General features: G+C 39.9%; 3 protein-coding genes across 3 annotated transcripts; 2 read left to right on the top strand and 1 right to left on the bottom strand.

Moving 5' to 3' along the window:
- Positions 1 to 533: 533 nt before the first annotated feature.
- LOC309517298 (olfactory receptor 13H1-like) lies at positions 534 to 1,454 on the top strand (the record flags this gene model as incomplete). The annotated part of the gene is made up of 1 exon (XM_082196440.1): positions 534 to 1,454. One exon carries the CDS (start codon positions 534 to 536, stop codon positions 1,452 to 1,454), a length of 921 nt encoding a protein of 306 aa, XP_082052566.1.
- Positions 1,455 to 4,892: 3,438 nt separating this feature from the next.
- LOC309517299 (olfactory receptor 13H1-like) lies at positions 4,893 to 5,813 on the top strand (the record flags this gene model as incomplete). Its single annotated transcript, XM_082196441.1, has 1 exon — positions 4,893 to 5,813. The coding sequence occupies one exon, from the start codon at positions 4,893 to 4,895 to the stop codon at positions 5,811 to 5,813; it is 921 nt and encodes a 306-aa protein (XP_082052567.1).
- A 10,876-nt stretch (positions 5,814 to 16,689) lies between these two features.
- Positions 16,690 to 18,594, bottom strand: LOC309517278 (olfactory receptor 13H1-like; the record flags this gene model as incomplete). Its single annotated transcript, XM_082196419.1, has 2 exons — positions 18,436 to 18,594; positions 16,690 to 17,641 (listed from the first exon to the last, which is right to left on the bottom strand). Exon 2 carries the CDS (start codon positions 17,620 to 17,622, stop codon positions 16,690 to 16,692), a length of 933 nt encoding a protein of 310 aa, XP_082052545.1. The 5' UTR covers positions 17,623 to 17,641; positions 18,436 to 18,594.
- Positions 18,595 to 19,884: the final 1,290 nt, after the last annotated feature.

Below are 19,884 nucleotides of genomic sequence, written 5' to 3' on the forward strand. Positions count from 1 at the left end.
CTTGCTGGAAAACTTCTGTGTGACCATAATTTCTGAATTATTAATGCAGCTTTTCTAAAACATGTATTTCAGATGGTCTGTGGGAGATGTATGCTATACTATTAAGAAGTCAGACCCCAATGTGTGCCAAGATTATGCATGATCAGCCAGCCATTTGATGATGAGATTAAACCAGCAAGATACAGAAGAAATGGCAGATCAATAGGGGATTTCCATAGTTTGCAGTGCATTTATACAACCCCCCCACCAAATGATTCCTCAGTTAAAGGGGATAGAATGTAAGCATGTTACAAGAGTGCCTGCATGGCTGCAATTGAGTTTTGATGTAATTTTAAAAGGGAGTAAGATTTGTAAGGTTTTAAAAGTAACTGCTTGTGATTTATTTATTTATTTTTTGCATTTTAGAGTGTGTTAATGACTGAAATACCTGAATACTATTGACTGCTTATGTCCTTTCTTTAGAAAAGAAAGCTGGTTATGTCCTTTCTTTAGAAAATCCGATTCTCAGTGTCACTGAATACTTGATTCAGGATATGGAACATGAAAATGACACTGCAGTGACTGAATTTGTCCTCATCGGCTATTCTGGTCGACCAAAGACAAGGATGGGATTAATAGCATTCCTGACAGCTGTCTACTCCATAACCATTGCGGGAAATGTTCTTATTATTTTGGGCACCATTGCTGATCCTCGACTCCACAACCCCATGTACTTTTTCCTTGGTAATCTGTCCTTCCTTGACATTGGATATTCAACAACTTCCATCCCACAGGCCATTGCAAATCTTCTGGTGGACAAACCCACCATGTCCTTTGTGATGTGTTACCTGCAAATGAGCAGTGGTGTCTGGTTAGGAACGACTGAATGCTTCCTGTTGGCTGTTATGGCTTATGACAGGCTTATAGCCATTTCCAGCCCACTACATTACATGCTGATTATGAACAAGAGATTGTGCATTCAGTTAGCAGCTGGGACGTGGTCAAGTGCCTTTTTTTTAGGGGTTATTCCCATTTATGCCATGCCAGCTCGCTTTTGTGGGAGAAATGTCATCAATCATTTCACATGTGAACTCATAGCTGTTATGAAGCTTGTTTGTTCAGATACCTCCGTGAGCCAACTGCTTATGTTCTTCTCTGGATCCCTCACATTGCTTGTTCCTTTTGCCTTTATCCTTTTCTCATATTTACGCATTATTGTGGCAGTTCTGAGAATGCATTCATCAGGTGGGAGACTAAAGGCTTTTTCCACATGTGCGTCCCATTTGACTGTGGTAACCATTTTCTATGGCACTGCTATATTCTCATATATCCGACCTCAAACTAAAACCACACATGAACTGGATAAGGCGATTTCTCTCTTCTATGGAACTGTGACTCCCATGTTAAACCCACTAATCTACACACTCAGAAATCAAGAAGTAAAAGGAGCCTTAAGAAGGCTTATGGTAAGGTAAAGGAATTATTTAAAAGAATCAAACAAATGGAATCAACAATGAAAAAAACAAGGAAGTTGTGGAAAGATATAGTCCTTCCTATTGAGAAATGGTTGATAAAGTTATTGGACTTAGCTCAGATAACAAACTTAACATGTTTAATCAGGAAAAATCATTATAGACTTTTATAATGGATTGGAAACGTCTTATGAACATTTTGCATGAAAGAGAAGATGAACTTTTAGTAACTGGATTTGAAGATTGGGAAAAAATACTGTTTTATAGAAAATAAAATAGTTTGATGTCTATTTGAGTGAATACTTTGAACAACTAATTATATTTAGCTTACAGAGAATCAAAAGTCTTTTCAACTTTTACTTATAATCCCCCCTTTTACTCCCCCTTATATTTTTTCTTTCTTCCATCGCCCTATCTTCCTTCCTTCTCTTTGCTCCTGATTCTTTTTAGACTAATTCCCCCACCCCCCTTTATTCTGGTTTATTTTAAAAAGATACTTTGTGCTGGGTATAAACTTTTTCATATCTTTTGATGAGTATCAGTAAAATTTAAATATAAAACAAAAACAAACCCACAAGCAAGTTCATATACTCATACACAGTCAGTTTAAAAAAGTAAGGATGTAACAACTTAAAGTGAACAACAGTGTAAATTGGTAAATGACAATAAAGAAGGACTTGTCTAGTAATCCCAGTAAATTCATTTATCTTGATCTTGGGCCTATGAGTACATTTGTCTGAGTACATTTATCTGTTGGCATATTGGCCTTCCTCAACCTGTAGATGGCTTTTAAAGTTCAATAGCAGCACTTTCAATTGTGCCTAGATACGCCCAGTAAACCAAGCGCCATATTTAACATTGTCACTATTATCTATGACACAGTAGCCCTTTGGAGGTTTTATGCAACTTGGTTGTGGGGAAAAACAGGGTCATGCCTTTAGACCCTGAGCCCCTGTCCCTGCCTTCTAGTGTCCAACTCTTGGACTATGACTAGGGTCCAACCAAGGGTCCATATAACTCAGCATCCTGCTGTCACAGTGGCCAGCCATATGCTCATGGGAAATCCCCAAGCAGAACCTGGGCACAAGTGTACTCTCTCCTCCTGCATTTTCCAGCAACTGGTATTCCGAAGCCTCTAACCATGGAGAGTCTACATGTGTTTGGGACTCTCACCATGCCACACCCCATAATGATCTTTCTCCTCAAGTGCATGAATGTATTCTTCAACTGCTAGCTTTGATGGAAGAAAGAGCTATGCACGTATAATTCTTTGATTTTTTCATGGCAGAAACGCAGCCTATAGGAGAAAGGCTGTATTTTGTATGTTGTTCCCCACACTTTTTGCCTCTGAGCTCAACTGCTTTTACCTTTGCTCTCACCACCAGTAGTATGTGATCCACCCCCCAGAAAGCTGTTCAAGTAAGAATGTGAATCTTCTGGTGGACAAACCCACCATTTGCAGTGTGTTACTTGCATATGAATGGTGGTGTGTGGTTAGGTATGACTGAATGCTTCCTCTTGGCCATCGTGGTTTATGACCAGTATATAGCCATTTCCAGTCCACTGCACTACATGCAAATCATGAGCAAGAGATGTTGTATTCAGTTAGCTGCTGGAACATGGAGCAGTGGTGTATTTTTAGGGATAGTCCCAATGTATGCAATGCCAACTCACTTTTGCAGAAACAACATAATTAACCATGTGACATGTGAAGTGAAAGCAGTTCAGAAGCTTACCTGACCAGATACCTCTTTGAACTAACTGCTAATGTTCTTAACTGGGATTCTCACATTTCTTGGCCCCTTTGCCTTTATCCTTTTCTCATACTTGTGCATTATAATGGTCATGCTAATAATTCATTCATCAGATGGCAGGTAGAAAGCTTTCTCAAGCTGGCTTTTCCCACCTGACTGTGGTAAGCATTTTTTTTGGCACTGCTATATTGCCATTCCTCAAACCTCAAAGTAAAGACACACGAGAGCTTGATAAAACCATTTCTTTTTTCTGTGGGGTACCCATGTTAAACCCCCTCATCTACACACTCAGAAATCAGGAAGTAAAAGGAGCATTAAGAAGACGTGTGGGAAGGGGAAAGGCACCACATTTAAAGTGGATGAATGATTCTACAACTACTGAAAAATCTATTTTAGGCAGGGAGCAAGGTTTTATCTGCACCTGTTGTGTTAATATTGCTAATAAAAGATTCTTGCAAATCCAGTTGACATGTCAAAGGTAAACATTTTTAGGAATAAGTATGTCCATGTCAGCTTTCCAGGATTTCAGGCAGGGAAATTTGCAACCCTACCCAGAGTTGTTGGGCAACTTTTCTTTTAAAATGTACTCAACTGCTGTGTTATGGACCACCCCCACATAAAACGCACCAGATTCCTTTCTTTTTCTTTACAATATGAGCAGGTACAGATTCAATTCTGCATTGCAAGAGAGTGTTTTTGACGCTGCTGAATCAATGAGGCTCCTGGGACTATGTACCCAAGGGAATGCAGAATAAGGATGTGTATTTAAAAATATAAACTAACTAAAGAAAAAACCTGAGAGAAGGGCTCTTTCCCCCCAGATATGAACAAAACATATACCCACTACCTTCTGCACTTTCCTTCTCTCTACTTAGAACATTTTGAAACTCTCCAAGGATCAGAAATTGATACTTTATTAAGGTAATCCTTTATCCCATAATGTTATAAAACCTTTTCAGACTCAGGATCCACTTTATCTCAAATATTAATTTTTCAACCAGCTTCTTATTTTTTTTACCTTCCATATCTGAAAGACTCCTCTGGAAGACCATCTTGTGTTTGGCTGCGACCCATAAGTAGATCATGATCCACCAGGTGAAGACCAGTGGTTAGGTTAAAAAATGTCAATTCTAATTTTAGTAACAAATGCTGATGAAGGACATCAAAAATGTTTTGAAGGTGAAAGGCATTTGAAGGTATTCACTGTCTATTTTAAAAGTATATTTCTATATGTATTGAATGAGCAGCCATCTCTTTTTAAATGGGAAAATTAACTTGAATAATGTATTCATCTTGTTAAAATTTTTGGGAAGCATAAACAAAAGAAAAGAATAATTCAAAAACAATTAATTCACTCAGATTTATTGGATTGGGGATCCATTGTAAGCACACACAAAATGCAGTGACACAAATCGTATTTGTTTGATAACCTCCAAATAAACTTAGAGTATATCTGATTGAATTCAATATGTCTTTACTTAAGATGAGACATGTTGTTGGATGCAATCCTATCTGAACGTACCTTCACAAGTTCTAGTGATCTCTGATGTTAGTGGGATTGTGATTTTTTTATCATGTTAGAGTGTGTTAATGACTGAAATACCTGAATACTATTGACTAGCAAGCTAGTTATGTTCTTTCTTTAGAAAATCCCATTCTCATTGTTATTGAATACTTGATTCAGGATATGGAAGATGAAAATGAGACTGCAGTGACTGAATTTGTCCTCATCGGCTATTCTGGTCGACCAAAGACAAGGATGGGATTAATAGCATTCCTGACAGCTGTCTACTCCATAACTATTGCGGGAAATGTTCTTATTATTTTGGGCACCATTGCTGATCCTCGACTCCACAACCCCATGTACTTTTTCCTTGGTAATCTGTCCTTCCTTGACATTGGATATTCAACATCTTCCATCCCACAGGCCATTGCAAATCTTCTGGTGGACAAACCCACCATGTCCTTTACGATGTGTTATTTGCAAATGAACAGTGGTGTCTGGTTAGGAACGACTGAATGCTTCCTGTTGGCTGTCATGGCTTATGACAGGCTTATAGCCATTTCCAGCCCACTACATTACATGTTAATCATGAACAAGAGATTGTGCATTCAGTTAGCAGCTGGGACGTGGTCAAGTGCCTTTTTTTTAGGAGTTATTCCCAATTATGCCCTGCCAGCTCACTTTTGTGGGAGAAATGTGATCAATCATTTCACATGTGAACTTATAGCTGTTATGAAGCTTGCTTGCTCAGATACCTCCATGAGGCAACTGCTTATGTTCTTCATTGGATCCCTCACATTGCTTGCTCCCTTTGCCTTTATCCTTTTCTCATATTTATGCATTATTGTGGCAGTTCTGAGAATCCATTCATCAGGTGGGAGACTGAAGGCTTTTTCCACATGTGCGTCCCATTTGACTGTGGTAACCATTTTCTTTGGAACTGCTATATTTTCATATATCCGGCCCCAAACTAAAACCACAAATGAACTGGATAAGGCAATTTCTCTCTTCTATGGAACTGTGACTCCCATGTTAAACCCACTCATCTACACACTCAGAAATCAAGAAGTAAAAGGAGCTTTAAAAAAGCTTATGGTAAGGTAAATTAATTATTTAAAAGAAACAAACAAATGGAATCAACAAGGGAAAAACAAGCAAGTTACGGAAAGATATATTCCCTCTTGTTGAGGAATGGTTTCTTTTTAGATTAGTTTTTTTTTGTTCTGGTTTATTTTTTTTAAAAAATACTTTGTGCTGGGTATAAACTTTTGTATATCTTTTTATTGAGTTTCAGTAAAATTTAAATATAAAACAAAAACAAACCCACAAGCAAGTTCATATACTCATACACAGTCAGTTTAAAAAGTAAGGCTGTATCAAGTTAAAATGAGCAACAATGTGAATTGGTCTCCCAGGTTCAACACTCTTAACTATACCATGTTTAGTCAAAGTTTCTCCAAAATGAGCTGACAATAAAGCAGGCCCTGTCTCTTAATCCTAGTAAATTCATTTCTCTTGATCTTGGGCCTATGAGCAGGATCTCTTATGCTGATTCTTAAGACCTGAGTACATTTATCTGTTAGCACTTTCAATTGTGCCTAGATATGCCCAGTAAACCAAGGGCCATATTTAACATTGTCACTATTATCTATGACACAGTAGCCCTTTGGAGGTTTTATGCAACTCGGTTGTGGGAAATAACAGGGTCATGCCTTCAGACCCTGAGCCGCTGTCCCTGCCCTCTAGTGTCCAACTCTTGGACTATGACTAGGGTCCGACCAAGGGTCCATATAACTCAGCGTCCTGCTGTCACAGTGGCCAGCCATATGCTCATGGGAAATCCCCAAGCAGAACCTGGGCACAAGTGTACTCTCTCCTCCTGCATTTTCCAGCAACTGGTATTCCGAAGCCTCTAACCATGGAGAGTCTACATGTATTTGGGACTCTCACCATGCCACACCCCATAATGATCTTTCTCCTCAAGTGCATGAATGTATTCTTCAACTGCTAGCTTTGATGGAAGAAAGAGCCATGCATGTATAAGCCTTTGATTATTATTTTTCATGGCAGGAATGCAGTTTTTAGGAGAAAAGCAAGTATTTTGTATGTTGCTCCCTGCACTGGTTGCCTCTGAGCCCAGCTGCTTTTACCTTTGGTCTCACCCCCAGTAATATGTTACACTGCCCCCCCCGAAAGCTGTTCTAGTAAGAATGTGGAACTCAGACTTAAAAAGCTTCCCCGCCTCATCTCCTTTACACACATTCCTCTAAATCGTGGACAGTGAGGGTGTGGGTTTTGTGAGGCCATAAGGGGTAATGTGGATTTCTCTTCATGCTTGGCCACTTAGAACTGGGGCAACTGGTCTTTGTAGGTTTAATGTCTCCTTGATGAATAATTTGATCATTCTTTTTCAGCTATAATTTGTCCATCCTTCCTCCTGGTTAGCTTCTTAGTCAAACACTTAAATACAAGGTGTGAAAGTTTCCCTTGTCCTTGTTTCTAACCCATCAGGCACCTCTTGTTCAATTTTGGCAATTGTCCAGTCCAAGAAGTCTGTCAGGCTTACTTGTTTAGATTTTAGTTACAGATAGGTAGCCGTGTTGGTCTGCCATAGTCAAAATAAAAAAAATCCTTCCAGTAGCACCTTAAAGACCAACTAAGTTAGTTCTTGGTATGAGCTTTCGTGTGCATGCACACTTCTTCAGATACCTGAAGAAGTATCTGAAGTATCTGAAGAAGTGTGCATGCACCCGAAAGCTCATACCAAGAACTAACTTAGTTGGTCTTTAAGGTGCTGCTGGAAGGAATTTTTTTATTTTGTTTAGATTTTGTTTTTGATCTGGTTAAGCGACTTGGCTCGGAGGGCTCTCCCTGCCGCTGCCACTTTTTTATTAGCCATTGATCCAAAGCAATCCTCCTTCGTCAAACTTAATTAAATTCTGGCATCACACTAGTTACTTGTCTTTCAGCAGATTAAGGCAGAGGAACACAGCTGAATCACTCTTTCGATAGGCACACATGTTAGGCTAACAGCCTCCTGAATAGCAAGGCTAATAGCCTTGGCTTGTTTCGGGGCTCTCCCCAAGGATGGTCAGTTAAGCGAGTGGGTTTGGGGATAAAAGGTGGGGGTGGTGATTTTGGAGTTGCTGAAATTCTGTTCAATATTGAAAACATCTGAACTGTGTGAGATAACTATATTTGGGGGTGTGCTGTGGGAAAGGTCAAATATAATTTGTATATAAAGATTAAGCCTTCCAATCATATGCTAGCAGCAGCAATTACAACATATCCCTGTGTCTATGATGGCACAAGACATGCTTGGAGGCTTGCTATCCTCTGTCAAATCAGATCTACTTCACTGAGGGTACACATTGCGATCGGATCTCTGAGCACGCCCCACTATCTGGTGCGGGCAGAGTAAGCCTGTTCCGCTCTGTTTGGTCATTTTGCAGTCACTTGGACCCTAAAGCCAAGCTTGGCTTGGGGGGTGGCCGTGAAACAATATAAGCCCTGTGCAATGTTTGCTGGACCTCTTTTACCTTGCACAGTGGAACACCCACCCACCCTTTCCTTTGTGCATCTGGACTTGCTATGGACTTTGTTGGTCGTCTGTTTTGCAACGGGGGCCTGGTAGGAATTTTTCAATCTGGCAGATTGGCAGGGCCATTTCATTTCCACCTACCGCATAGTAATCGCCACAACTTTGTAAGGTTTAGCGGTTAGGCATTGGATCAGCAATGTGTGGGGGAGGGGAGGTGTGCCCATCACATACCCCCCCCCCAAGGTCAAGGGTATTCCGTTAAAGGAATCCAGGAGTTGGTCTGGATCTTGTCCGAAACTCCATGGTAGGGGCTAGGTTCATGCCAGGACCACATGGGGACACTGGGGGTGAGCTCAAGTCGGTTACCACTGGCAGGGCTCCCTCTGGTGATGTTTCACCCTTAACAGACTCCCTGTGATGCGAGCAGGAGTCTGATATAGTCTTGGGATTCCAATGCCTAAGGCAATACCACTCAAATTCTGTATTTAATAAAGTTAATTGCCCCAAAACTTAAACTAAAATCCTGTGTCACTGTGTCTCATTTTGGGGGGCTACTCAAAGTGCAACTGCCTCCTCTCCTAAAGTTTTCCTCCTTGCTTCCCCACAACTATTGAATAAATGGGAGCTGGCAGAAAACAGCAAGAGGGAAAGCTGAAAATGATCAAATCTCAGTCAGACTTTGAAGGGGGCTTTGGTTCAGCTTGAGAAAGATATTTGAACTGCAGAAGGCCATTTCTGATGACCACTTTCCTGAATACATTTAAAGAAGAAAATAACCTTAATATATTTTCCCACTCAAGCAACAACTACATTATGAAGCAATTCTTAAGTTTCTTGGAATGCTACATTATCCCTGATGGGATTCAAAGTTAAGACCTAATTAGTGCTGTTGGGCTCTAGTGGGAAAATGTCTTTCTGCAGGAAATTAACAGTACTCTGCTTCATAGTTTCTTACTTTGACTTGGAAGAATATCAGGGTACATGATGGGACCTAGCAGATGTTCACATCTCAAAAAAGGCAAATTGGGAATACTTGAGCAGTAAACTCATGCCACTGTTATTGAGGTTCTCATCCAATTTTTTTAGAAAAAAATATATTCATAGATTTATACTTGTATTTGTTTCAAGGCTGGGTTATAAATAATGCTGACACTAATACTCCTATTAATGATGCAAGAATTTTAGATAGGTGAAATACTGTTTGTGGAAGGATATTTTGATAAGACAAAGCATATTAACCCATCATATAAGTGTTCTGTCAAAAAAGAAAAAAAATTCAGTTGACCCACCCCCTGTTAGTTACCCGAAAGTGAAGAAGCTCCCCATAGTGTTACTTGCCTAATTCCAATTTTGTTTTCAACAATTATACTTTTGCATCAATAGGAAGGGGAGAGAAATTAAATTTTGTTTGTATTTAAATGAGAAGCTGCCTAATAAACACCTCTTGAACCAAAACACAAACCAATGTGCAACTAGCCCTCAAAATTCACATGTATCTGAATATTGTGACATAGGTCTCAAAGCAAACAAAGTACACATATTAAACTGAGCATAAAACTGCATATATTAATACAAAATGCACTACATTTGCAAAATCGCTTGCAAAAATGTGTACCATAGTGAAAACTGCATAGCAAATGAATTTATTAGGAGAAATTTGCACTAAATGTTAATGAAAAATTGTACATATGTTTTAGGAGAAATAACTGGGTTAAAGCTGACCAAAAGTCCAGAGGTAGCATGATTATCAGTTTACAATGGGGTGGAAGGTTCACAGGCTATGAAGGACTTGCTCACAAATTTATTGACAGCTGTATGAATTATGATAGCTGGGAAGTAGCAAGCAGAATATAAAATTGAAGAATGGCATAAAGAGGTGTGGGATATAGCTATTAATGATAAATTAACATGTTCCATTAAGGTAAGATGAGGAATATGCAGGAGAAATGATTTCGAAGAGATATGGGAAGTGTCTGTAGAATTTGTACTGTTAAAATCATTAGAAGAAGTGTTGAAATTTTTGGAGGTTGGATAGTTAGAATGGAATGGTCTCAGCGGTAGAGTTCACATTTTTATTCTTATTTATTTATGATTGTAGCTTTGGTAAAATGAAATAATAATAATAATAATAATAAAAAGAAAGCAAATACAAAGAAGCTCACTGAATAAAATTCTACATATGTACACATCTATTTAAAAAAATGCTAATGACCGCTCCCCGCTTAAAATGGACGCGTGGACGCGTGCAGCCCCTAGATCTGGAGCGGCTCCAACAGCATAGGCTTGGCTTTGCCTTCCCTCAGGTGGGATACCTGGAGGTCTCCGCCTACCTCAGTCAGTTGTCCAATCCCACCTGGGGGAAGCGTTGCCAAGGAGACCAGGCCAGGTAGGGGAGGGATTACCTGCCCACACAATAGAGGGAGGATCTTACCTAGGAATCCTCACTTGGCTCCAGAGCTTCTCCCACCCTACCCACCCTCAGTTAATGTCTTATTTTGCAGGTTAACTTTTCTTCACAGGTTTTGCAGGTTAACTTTTCTTCACAGGTATGCAGGCGCTGCTACGTTAAGGTCGCTGTTAAAGGGCCGGAAAGGAATTTCCCTGCATTGGCAGGTTTCGCCTTTCCCGTAGCAAAATATCACAACTTTGGCGGTATCAGGCCTTGGGCGGAATCCTTTTGTCCATCTTCCTCTTGCAGCGGCGATACCAGGGTTCCCCGTTAAAGGGGTTTTCTGAAGGGAGGCTTTGGCCGTACACCGAAAGGTCGTCATTGCTCTCTCCTGTGGCGGCGGCATTACGGGGGCGGCCATCTCTGCTTGAACATATGTTCTCCATAGCCGGCCCATCCCCCCCCACACACTGGATAACCCTGATGCTCCCTAGGTCCCCGGCTGGGGACCGGGGAGGGAGAACGCCCAATGCCTGAACCAAGGTCTACCCACATTTGAAATTTAATAAAGTTGTTGCCAATTTAATCCCATAGCACGTTGTCTTGAGTCGTTATTCCACATGACGGGGGGACCGTGCAGGATCTGGGGACTCCACCTGTCCACGTAATGAATTTTCATGGACTGAAAACAGATCACCCGCTGCCAGATGATGCCGCACCCAAGGAAAGCACAACATCAAGACTGCTAGAGACAGATCTAATAATTTTTTACTCTGATCCCCCGAAAGCCACAAACAACTGGACACTACTGCTGACAGCTGGCAATCTGGACAAGTCTGTAAAACAACCCCAGAAAGAACAACATTTCAGACACCTCAAGAATGGCTGTGTTATAACTAAGACAGAGGAAGAGCTGACTACAATCTGCCCTTCACAATGAAGCCAAATTGCCAATGACGAGAGTAGCCTAAATATTATTTCATGGAACATAGCGGGTTGTGCCAACAAAGTAGGGAATGAGTCATTTCATGAGTACATAACGAGTTTCGATGTGATAATGTTGCAGGAAACCTGGGCAACTGACTTATTATAAAGAATAAAGAAAACAACAGAAAGTGATGTAGAAATGCAGAGACCTGAACTTAAGATAGGAAAAAATGAGTGGAGGAAATCACAGCTACAGATTTGTCCATCCCTTACCCCTGTCAATATGGTCAATGGTCAGTGATGATAGTAGTTGTAGTCCACAACATCTGGAGGCCACCATGTTGGCTACCCCTACACTAGATGAACATATGGAGAATGAAAGGACCTGGCATTATTATAACAGGAGATACAGAGGTTTCTCCATCCCTGTTCAGCAGCTACATTGTAGCCTGTTTTACAAGCTGGCTGCATTTGTGGGAAATGGCAGACATTAAAGTACACTCCATCAATTCAGCTGAAACCAACTGTTTGCCTCCTTTCCTTGGCTTCAATTGACAATCATTCCACCTAGCTGCATCTGGAAGAGAGGAAAGGTCCACCCAACAGCTTGGTTTTGACCAAGGGCCATTTCACTCCTCCTTTCCTGTTTCTATGTGCAGATATTTTTCTCGGGTTGAAACCAGAGGGAGGGGAAAGGACAAAAAAGAGAGAGAAAGAAGTCCATCTGCTTAGCTGGAATCAGTAACTGCCATTTTAGCTCCTTTTCTCCAATATTTATCTCCCCTGTGCCAATTACAGTAGGTCACTATAGGACCAGTTGTGAATACAATTTAACCTTTGGTATCTGAATTTGCTCATTTTTCTCTCATCTATTGTGTCTGATTAACCTTTTTAATGATTACAATTAATTAGCCTAAGTTAATGATGTCCATTGACTTCAATGGGTCTTCTCTAAGTTGGTCAAGCACTGGATACAACTAAATACAACCAAATACAAAGGGGCTAGGAAATAGGGACATAAGTGGAAAGCAAATACATTTGGGCTTTACAGGCTGGTATTTCTACAGGCTGGTATTTTGTAATTTAACTTCTCTACAACATTTAGAAAATTGTAGTCACTTAAATCAACACCATTTCAACTATTTATATGCTAATGCAGAAATTCTAATTGTACAACAGTGCATTTTGTATTAAGATGGTTTGTATTGTGCATGTACATGACTTCCTTAGATTTAATCTCCAACGGTAGATTTAAACACTGTTAGGAATTACTTGCTTTGACATGAAAGAAGCTACTTTTAAAACAATAAATTTATCTTTAGCATATCAGTTATATTTTCAGGGAGCCTTTATTTCCATTTTAACACAACACATTCAGATTTACCAGTTTCAAATGAATTCAGTAGCTGTTAAGGTTGTGATAATAACAGAAGCAATAACATCAAGAGGCACAGAAAATATTTCAATCCTCAATATGATCACGGTATCTTTTTCATGAATCAACTTTCTTTCCCACAAGTCTTCTGAAGGCCCCTATAACTTCCTGATTTCTGAGAGTGTAGATTAATGGGTTTAAGATGGGAGTCATAACTCCATAGAAAATAGAAATTATCTTGTCTACATCCTTTGTGGTCTTAGTTTGGGGGCGGAGATATGAGAACATGAAGGTGCCATAGAATATGGATACTACAGTCAAGTGGGAAGCACATGTGGAGAAAGCCTTCATCCTGCCCCCTGCTGAGTGGATTCTTATCACACCATGTCCTTTGTGACGTATTACTTGCAAATGAGCAGGGGTGTCTACTTATGTACAACTGAATGCTTCCTGTTGCCTGCCATGGCTTATGACAGACTCATAGCCCTTTCCAGACTCACTGCATTACATGTTAAACATGAACAAGAGATTGTGCATTCAGTTAGCAACTGGGACATAATCAAGTGGCTTATTTTTAGGGGTTAGTGGGATCATCTTAAAATATGACCATGGTTGCGGGAAGGCCATCAACCCAGTTCTCCCCACCCTGGTGTGGGTGGAGTAATATCCTCACCCAAGGTGGCACCACGATCATCCCAGGCCTCTTGGCCAATCATTTTGAGTGTATTGGCAAAGCAGTCATCGTGTTCCCACAGGGCTACATGCCTTCTGCGGGCCTTTGTCCAGCATTGTTTAAAATTTAGCATTGTATTTTCCGCCAAATTTATCCCTGGGGTGTCTAATGAAATTGCTGTTGCACAGTCTCAGTTTCAGATATACTGCTTCAGATTATTGGCACAAGAAGCACGATGGCTGCCCAAGCCTTTTGAAGACCACCTCTGGAACCTTGGCAGCATATATTGACACAGGGAGTAGCCGCCTCCTTCGCCCCCTCTACTCAGGTCCTATAAGAAAGCTTGGGCTGATATTATAGCCTTTCGTGTGAAGACATTGGCCATTGCCTTGGGTCTTCCACCAACTACAGATCTAAGTTTGTCATTATCTCATGCATTTGTTCCACCTGGGGCAGCCAGCCAAGACATTAAGAATTCAGTCTGCCACTATTTCATTTTTCAGCAAATCAATATTTGCTTTTGACAGCACAGAGGGGTCTCTGCCTGGTCAAGGAAGCCAGGAGGTTTCTGCAACTCAGGCCTCCTGGAGCTGGCCCATTCCTTAATCGCAGTGATGGAACACATTTAGCTAGGCACCAGTTTACCAGAGTGATGAGAAAGGCTATTCAGGCCTGTGGGCTTCCAGCGTCGGAATATGCAGCCCATTCTTTTTGAATTGGGACTGCTATGACGGCAGTGCACTGGGGTCTGTCTGCAAGCAGAATTAAAAACATGGGTTGCTGGAAGTCCCATGCGTACAGGGGTTACATTTGGAAAACCCGTTAGTTTGGTGCCTAAATCATATGTTAGCAGCAGCAATGACAACATATCCCTGTGTCTATGATGGTACAATACAACCTTGGAGGGTTGTTATCCACTGTCATCTGCCTCCTCTCCTAAAATTTTCCTCCTAGCCTCTCCACAACTATTGAATAAATGGGACCTGGCAGAAATCAGCAAGAGGGAAAGCTGAAAATGATCAAATCTCAGTCAGACTTTGAAGGGGGCTTTGGTTCAGCTTGAGAAAGATATTTGAACTGCAGAAGGCCATTTCTGATGACCACTTTCCTGAATACATTTAAAGAAGAAAATAACCTTAATATATTTTCCCACTCAAGCAACAACTACATTATGAAGCAATTCTTAAGTTTCTTGGAATGCTACATTATCCCTGATGGGATTCAAAGTTAAGACCTAATTAGTGCTGTTGGGCTCTAGTGGGAAAATGTCTTTCTGCAGGAAATTAACAGTACTCTGCTTCATAGTTTCTTACTTTGACTTGGAAGAATATCAGGGTACATGATGGGACCTAACAGATGTTCAAATCTCAAAAAAGGCAAATTGGGAATACTTGAGCAGTAAACTCATGCCACTGTTATTGAGGTTCTCATCCAATTTTTTTAGGGGAAAAAATATATTCATAGAACTATACTTGTACTTGTTTCAAGTCTGGGTTATAAATAATGCTGACACTAATACTCCTATTAATGATGCAATAATTTTAGATAGGTGAAATACTGTTTATGGAAGAAGATTTTGATAAGACAAGGTATATTAACCCATCATATAAGTGTTTTGTCAAAAAAGAAAAAAGTCAGTCGACCCACCCCCTGTCATTACCCGAAAGTGAATAAGCTCCCCATAGTGTTACTTGCCTAATTCCAGTTTTGTATCTCTCAAAATTCCCATTCATCTGAATTTTGTGACATAGGTCTCAATGCAAACAAAATGCATATATTAAACTGAGCATAACACTGCATATATTAATACAAAATGCATTACATTTGCAAAATTGCTTGCAAAAATGTGTACCTTAGTGAAAATTGCATAGCAAATGAATTTATTAGGAGAAATTTGCACTAAATGTTAATGAAAAATTGTACATATGTTTTGGAGAAATAACTGGGTTAAAGCTGACCAAAAGTCCAGAGGTAGCATGATTATCAGTTTACGATGGGGTGGAAGGTTCACAGGCTATGAAGGACTTGCTCAAATATTTATTGACAGCTGTATGAATTATGATAGCTGGGAAGTAGCAAGCAGAATATAAAATTAAAGAATGGTATAAAGAGGTGTGTGATATAGCTATTAATGATAAATTAACATGTGCCATTAAGATAAAATGGGGAATATGCAGGAGAAATGATTTCAAGGTGATATGGGAAATGTTTGTAGAATATGTACTGTTAAAATGGAAAGGGGTCAAACCATTGCACGAGGTGTTGAAATTATTGGAGGTTGGATAGTTACAATGGAATGGTCTCGGTGGTGGAGTTCACATTTTTATTCCTATTTATTTATGATTGTTTCTTTGTCAAAATAAGAATAAGAATAATAAGAAAACAAATACAAAAAGCTCTTTGAATAAAATTCTACATATGTACCATTCTATAAGAAAAATAAAATGTTAATAAATTTCCATGGATTTATTAGAAATAATAAACAAAACAACAGAAAGTGATGTAGAAATACAGAGTCCTGAACTTAAGACAGGAAAAAAATGATAACCACATCTACTGATTTGTCCATCTCTGACCCCTGTCAATATGGTCACTGGTCAGTGATGATAGTAGGTGTAGTCCAAAACATCTGGGGGCCACCATGTTGGCTACCCCCACACTAGATAAACATATGGAAAATGAAAGGACCTGGCATTATTATAACAGGAGATACAGAGGTTTTTCTATCCCTGTTCAGCAGCTACATTGTAGTCTGTTTTACAAGCTGGCTGCATCTGAGGGAAATGGCAAACATTAAAGCACACTCCATCAATTCAGCTGAAACCAACTGTTTGTCTCCTTTTCTTGGTTTCAATTGACAATCATTCCACCTAGCTGCATCTGAAAGAGAGGAGAAATTTACCTTTAGCATAGCAGTTAGATTTTCAAGGAGCCTTTATTTCCATTATACACAACACATTCAGCTTTCCTAGTTACAAATATATTCAGCAGCTGTTAAGGTTGTGATAATAACAGAAGCAATAACATCAAGAGGCACAGAAATATTTCAATCTCAATATGATCAAGGTATCTTTTTCATGAATCTACTTTCTTTCCCACAAGTCTTCTCAAGGCCCCTATAACTTCCTGATTTCTGAGAGTGTAGATTAATGGGTTTAACATGGGAGTCACACTTCCATAGAAGAGAGAAATTATCTTGTCTACATCTTTTGTGGTCTTAGTTTGGGGGCGGAGATATGAGAACATGAAGGTGCCATAGAATATGGATACTACAGTCAAGTGGGAAGCACAGGTGGAGAAAGCCTTCATCCTGCCCCCTGCTGAGTGGATTCTTAGAATTGCCACAATTATGCGCAAATACGAGAAAAGGATAAAGCTAAAGGGACCAAGCAAAGTGACACTCCCAGTGAAGAACATAACCAGCTGGCCCAAGGAAGTATCTGAGCAAACTAGCTTCATAACTGCTTTGACTTCACATGTGAAATGATTCACCAAATTTTTCCCACAAAAGCGAGCTGGAATGGCATAAATGGGAATAGCCCCTAAAAATAAGCCAATTGACCATGTCCCAGCTGCTAACTGAATGCACAGTCTCTTGTTCATGATTAACATGTAATGCAGTGGGCTGGAAATGGCTATAAGTCTGTCATAAGCCATGACAGCCAACAGGAAGCATTCAGTCACTGCTAAGTAGGAACCACTACTCATTTGGAAGTAACACATGGCAAAGGACATGGTGGGTTTGTCCACCAGAAGGTTTGCAATGGCTTGTGGGATTGAAGAAGATGCATAGCAAATGTCAAGGAAGGACAGGTTACTGAGGAAAAAATACATGGGATTGTGAAGCCGAGGATCAGTTGTGGTCACCAAGATTATAATAAAATTTCCCACTACAGTGATAGCATATACAACAATCAGGAAAACGATGAGTCCCATCCTTGTCTTTGGTCGTCCAGAAAAGCCAATGAGGATAAACTCAGTCAATTCAGTCTCATTTTCTTCTCTCATATCCAGATTCAAATATTATCTGCAATGACATACAAAAAAGAAAGAAAGAGAAAGGGTCCTCATTTTGTAATATTTGCATGTATTTTGCTAGAAGGTTTGGGAAGGTATGATACTGTAATAATGAGAACAGATTACTGCTTAGTTTCTATTAGTTCATTATCAGCTATCAGCAAATCTAAGGAAAGGGTGTTGCACACTTGCTTTGGAGAAATTGAAACAGTTTGACAGTTTCTGTGTTGAAGATTCTTGCACTGAGCATAGCGTGGGGTGAGCCTAGAGGATCCCTTTTGGCAAGAAATAGATGAGCAAAAATGAAATAAACAATGAAATCAGAATAGCTTCCACTATGATCAATTACAAAAATAAAACTCAGAAACTCTCTCTAATAGAGCAACTTCACTATTACACATAATTTAAGAATTTTGTGTCCTACATTTAAATAACTGTGAAACAAACATGCTCATTTTCATGGATAAACCATTTAGAGAAGCAAGGGTGACATTTTCTCCTTTCTGAATTTCAAAATAAATGCAATTGTTTCTTGAAAGCTCTTGTATTCTTGACCATCCTTCTGATTCAGCACACTGAGCAAAATACAGGGCTGCAAAAGATATAGCTAAGTAGAAGAAGCTGTAGTGCTTCTTCTCCCACCGACCCCACACACATTATGCATTCTTCTAAGCAATACAAATGATCCAGGTTGGAGGAACAGTCAGAGTTCCAGATCAAAATTCCCCAAATGCCTTTTTAACTGCTATAAGGTGGGGTAATGACAATGAAATTAACATGGCAAAGTATATAAACAACTAATACCTTTAAGTGCTTTGGTTTTTCCACACTTCCTGAATGTCCTTTGTCAGCATTTGGTATTAAACTGAGATGGAGGATTCTTCAAACTGTACAGGAATTCTAGTAAGCCTTCAGTGTATGAGATGAGAAAGACTGAAATCGTTCCAGTGGACAATAAAGAGCAAGTTGTCAGTTGACTGTTCAAAAAAATAAAAATATGGAATATGAAGAAGGATTCATGTTACATGAATCTTTGAAAAATAACGCACTAAAACAGCACAGGATAGCATCTTTATGTATACAATGCTCTAGATATAGTAGAAACATTTCAGGAGGTATAGATTGCTATTTTGTTCTGATGAAAACTTGGAACTGTAAGAGAAGTCTAAGTGTTTTAGTTAGCTCAATTAGATGGGCAATATTTTAAAACCGCTTTCTCCATAATTCTCAGTGGTGGCATAATCCCGGGAGCATCAGTGGTTCAGCACTCCTAGGGATGCCGCATAATAAGAAAAACATAAGATATAGCATAATATACACATCAACATAATAAAATAATCATAATAACAGCCCTCATTTAAGGGGCCATAGAATATTTAAAGAATGGGGGTTAATAGAAATGCTTTTGCCTGGTGCCTAAAGACATATAATGATGGCTCCATGTGATTCTCTCTGAGGGAACATGTCACAGATGGGGAGCCATCATAGAAAAGGCCCATTCTTGTGTTGTCATCCTCAAAACCTCTCGAGGAGCAGGGACATAGAAAGGGCCTCAGATGACAAGCACAGGACCTAGGTCAGTTTGTATGGGGAGAAGAGGTCCTAAAGATATTGAAGTCCTGAGCCATGTAAAATATACTACAACAGCATTGCACTCTTAACTGGGCCCAGAAACTAATTGGCAGCCAGTGCAATTTGGCGTAAAGCTTAAACCATCTTGTTCTAATGAGCAACCTGGCCATCAGACTTTGCACCAGCTGAAGTTTCTGAACTGAATTCAGAGGCAGACCCATTTATAACACATTATAGTAATCCAACCTAGAGGTTTACAGAGCATAAAGCACAAATGTTAGGCTATCCTTGTCCATAGAGCTAAAGCTGATAGAAGGACCTCCATACCACCAAAGCCTCAGGTGATAGTAAAGGATCCAGGAGCAAACCCAAGCTATGTACCTGTTACTTAAGAGGAAGTGTAACCACCTCAAGAGCAGGCAACCTCCCATCCATCTTGTCTAGAGAACCACCCACTAATAGTGTCTCTGTCTTATCTAGATTGATTTTCAGTTTATTGGTTCTCTTCCAGACACCTGTCCAGCCTATCCACTGCCCCACCTGTAGATGTAAAGGAAAAATAGAGCTGTGTGTCATCAACACACTCCAAAACTCTGGATGACTCCACCCAGCAGCTTCATATGCTGCAGATATTAAGCAACATGGGCGACGGCAATGAACCATGAGGAACCCAACATTGAA

This window comes from Podarcis vaucheri (assembly GCF_965113315.1).
Source record: "Podarcis vaucheri genome assembly, chromosome: 13".
In the NCBI taxonomy this organism is placed as follows: domain Eukaryota; kingdom Metazoa; phylum Chordata; class Lepidosauria; order Squamata; family Lacertidae; genus Podarcis; species Podarcis vaucheri.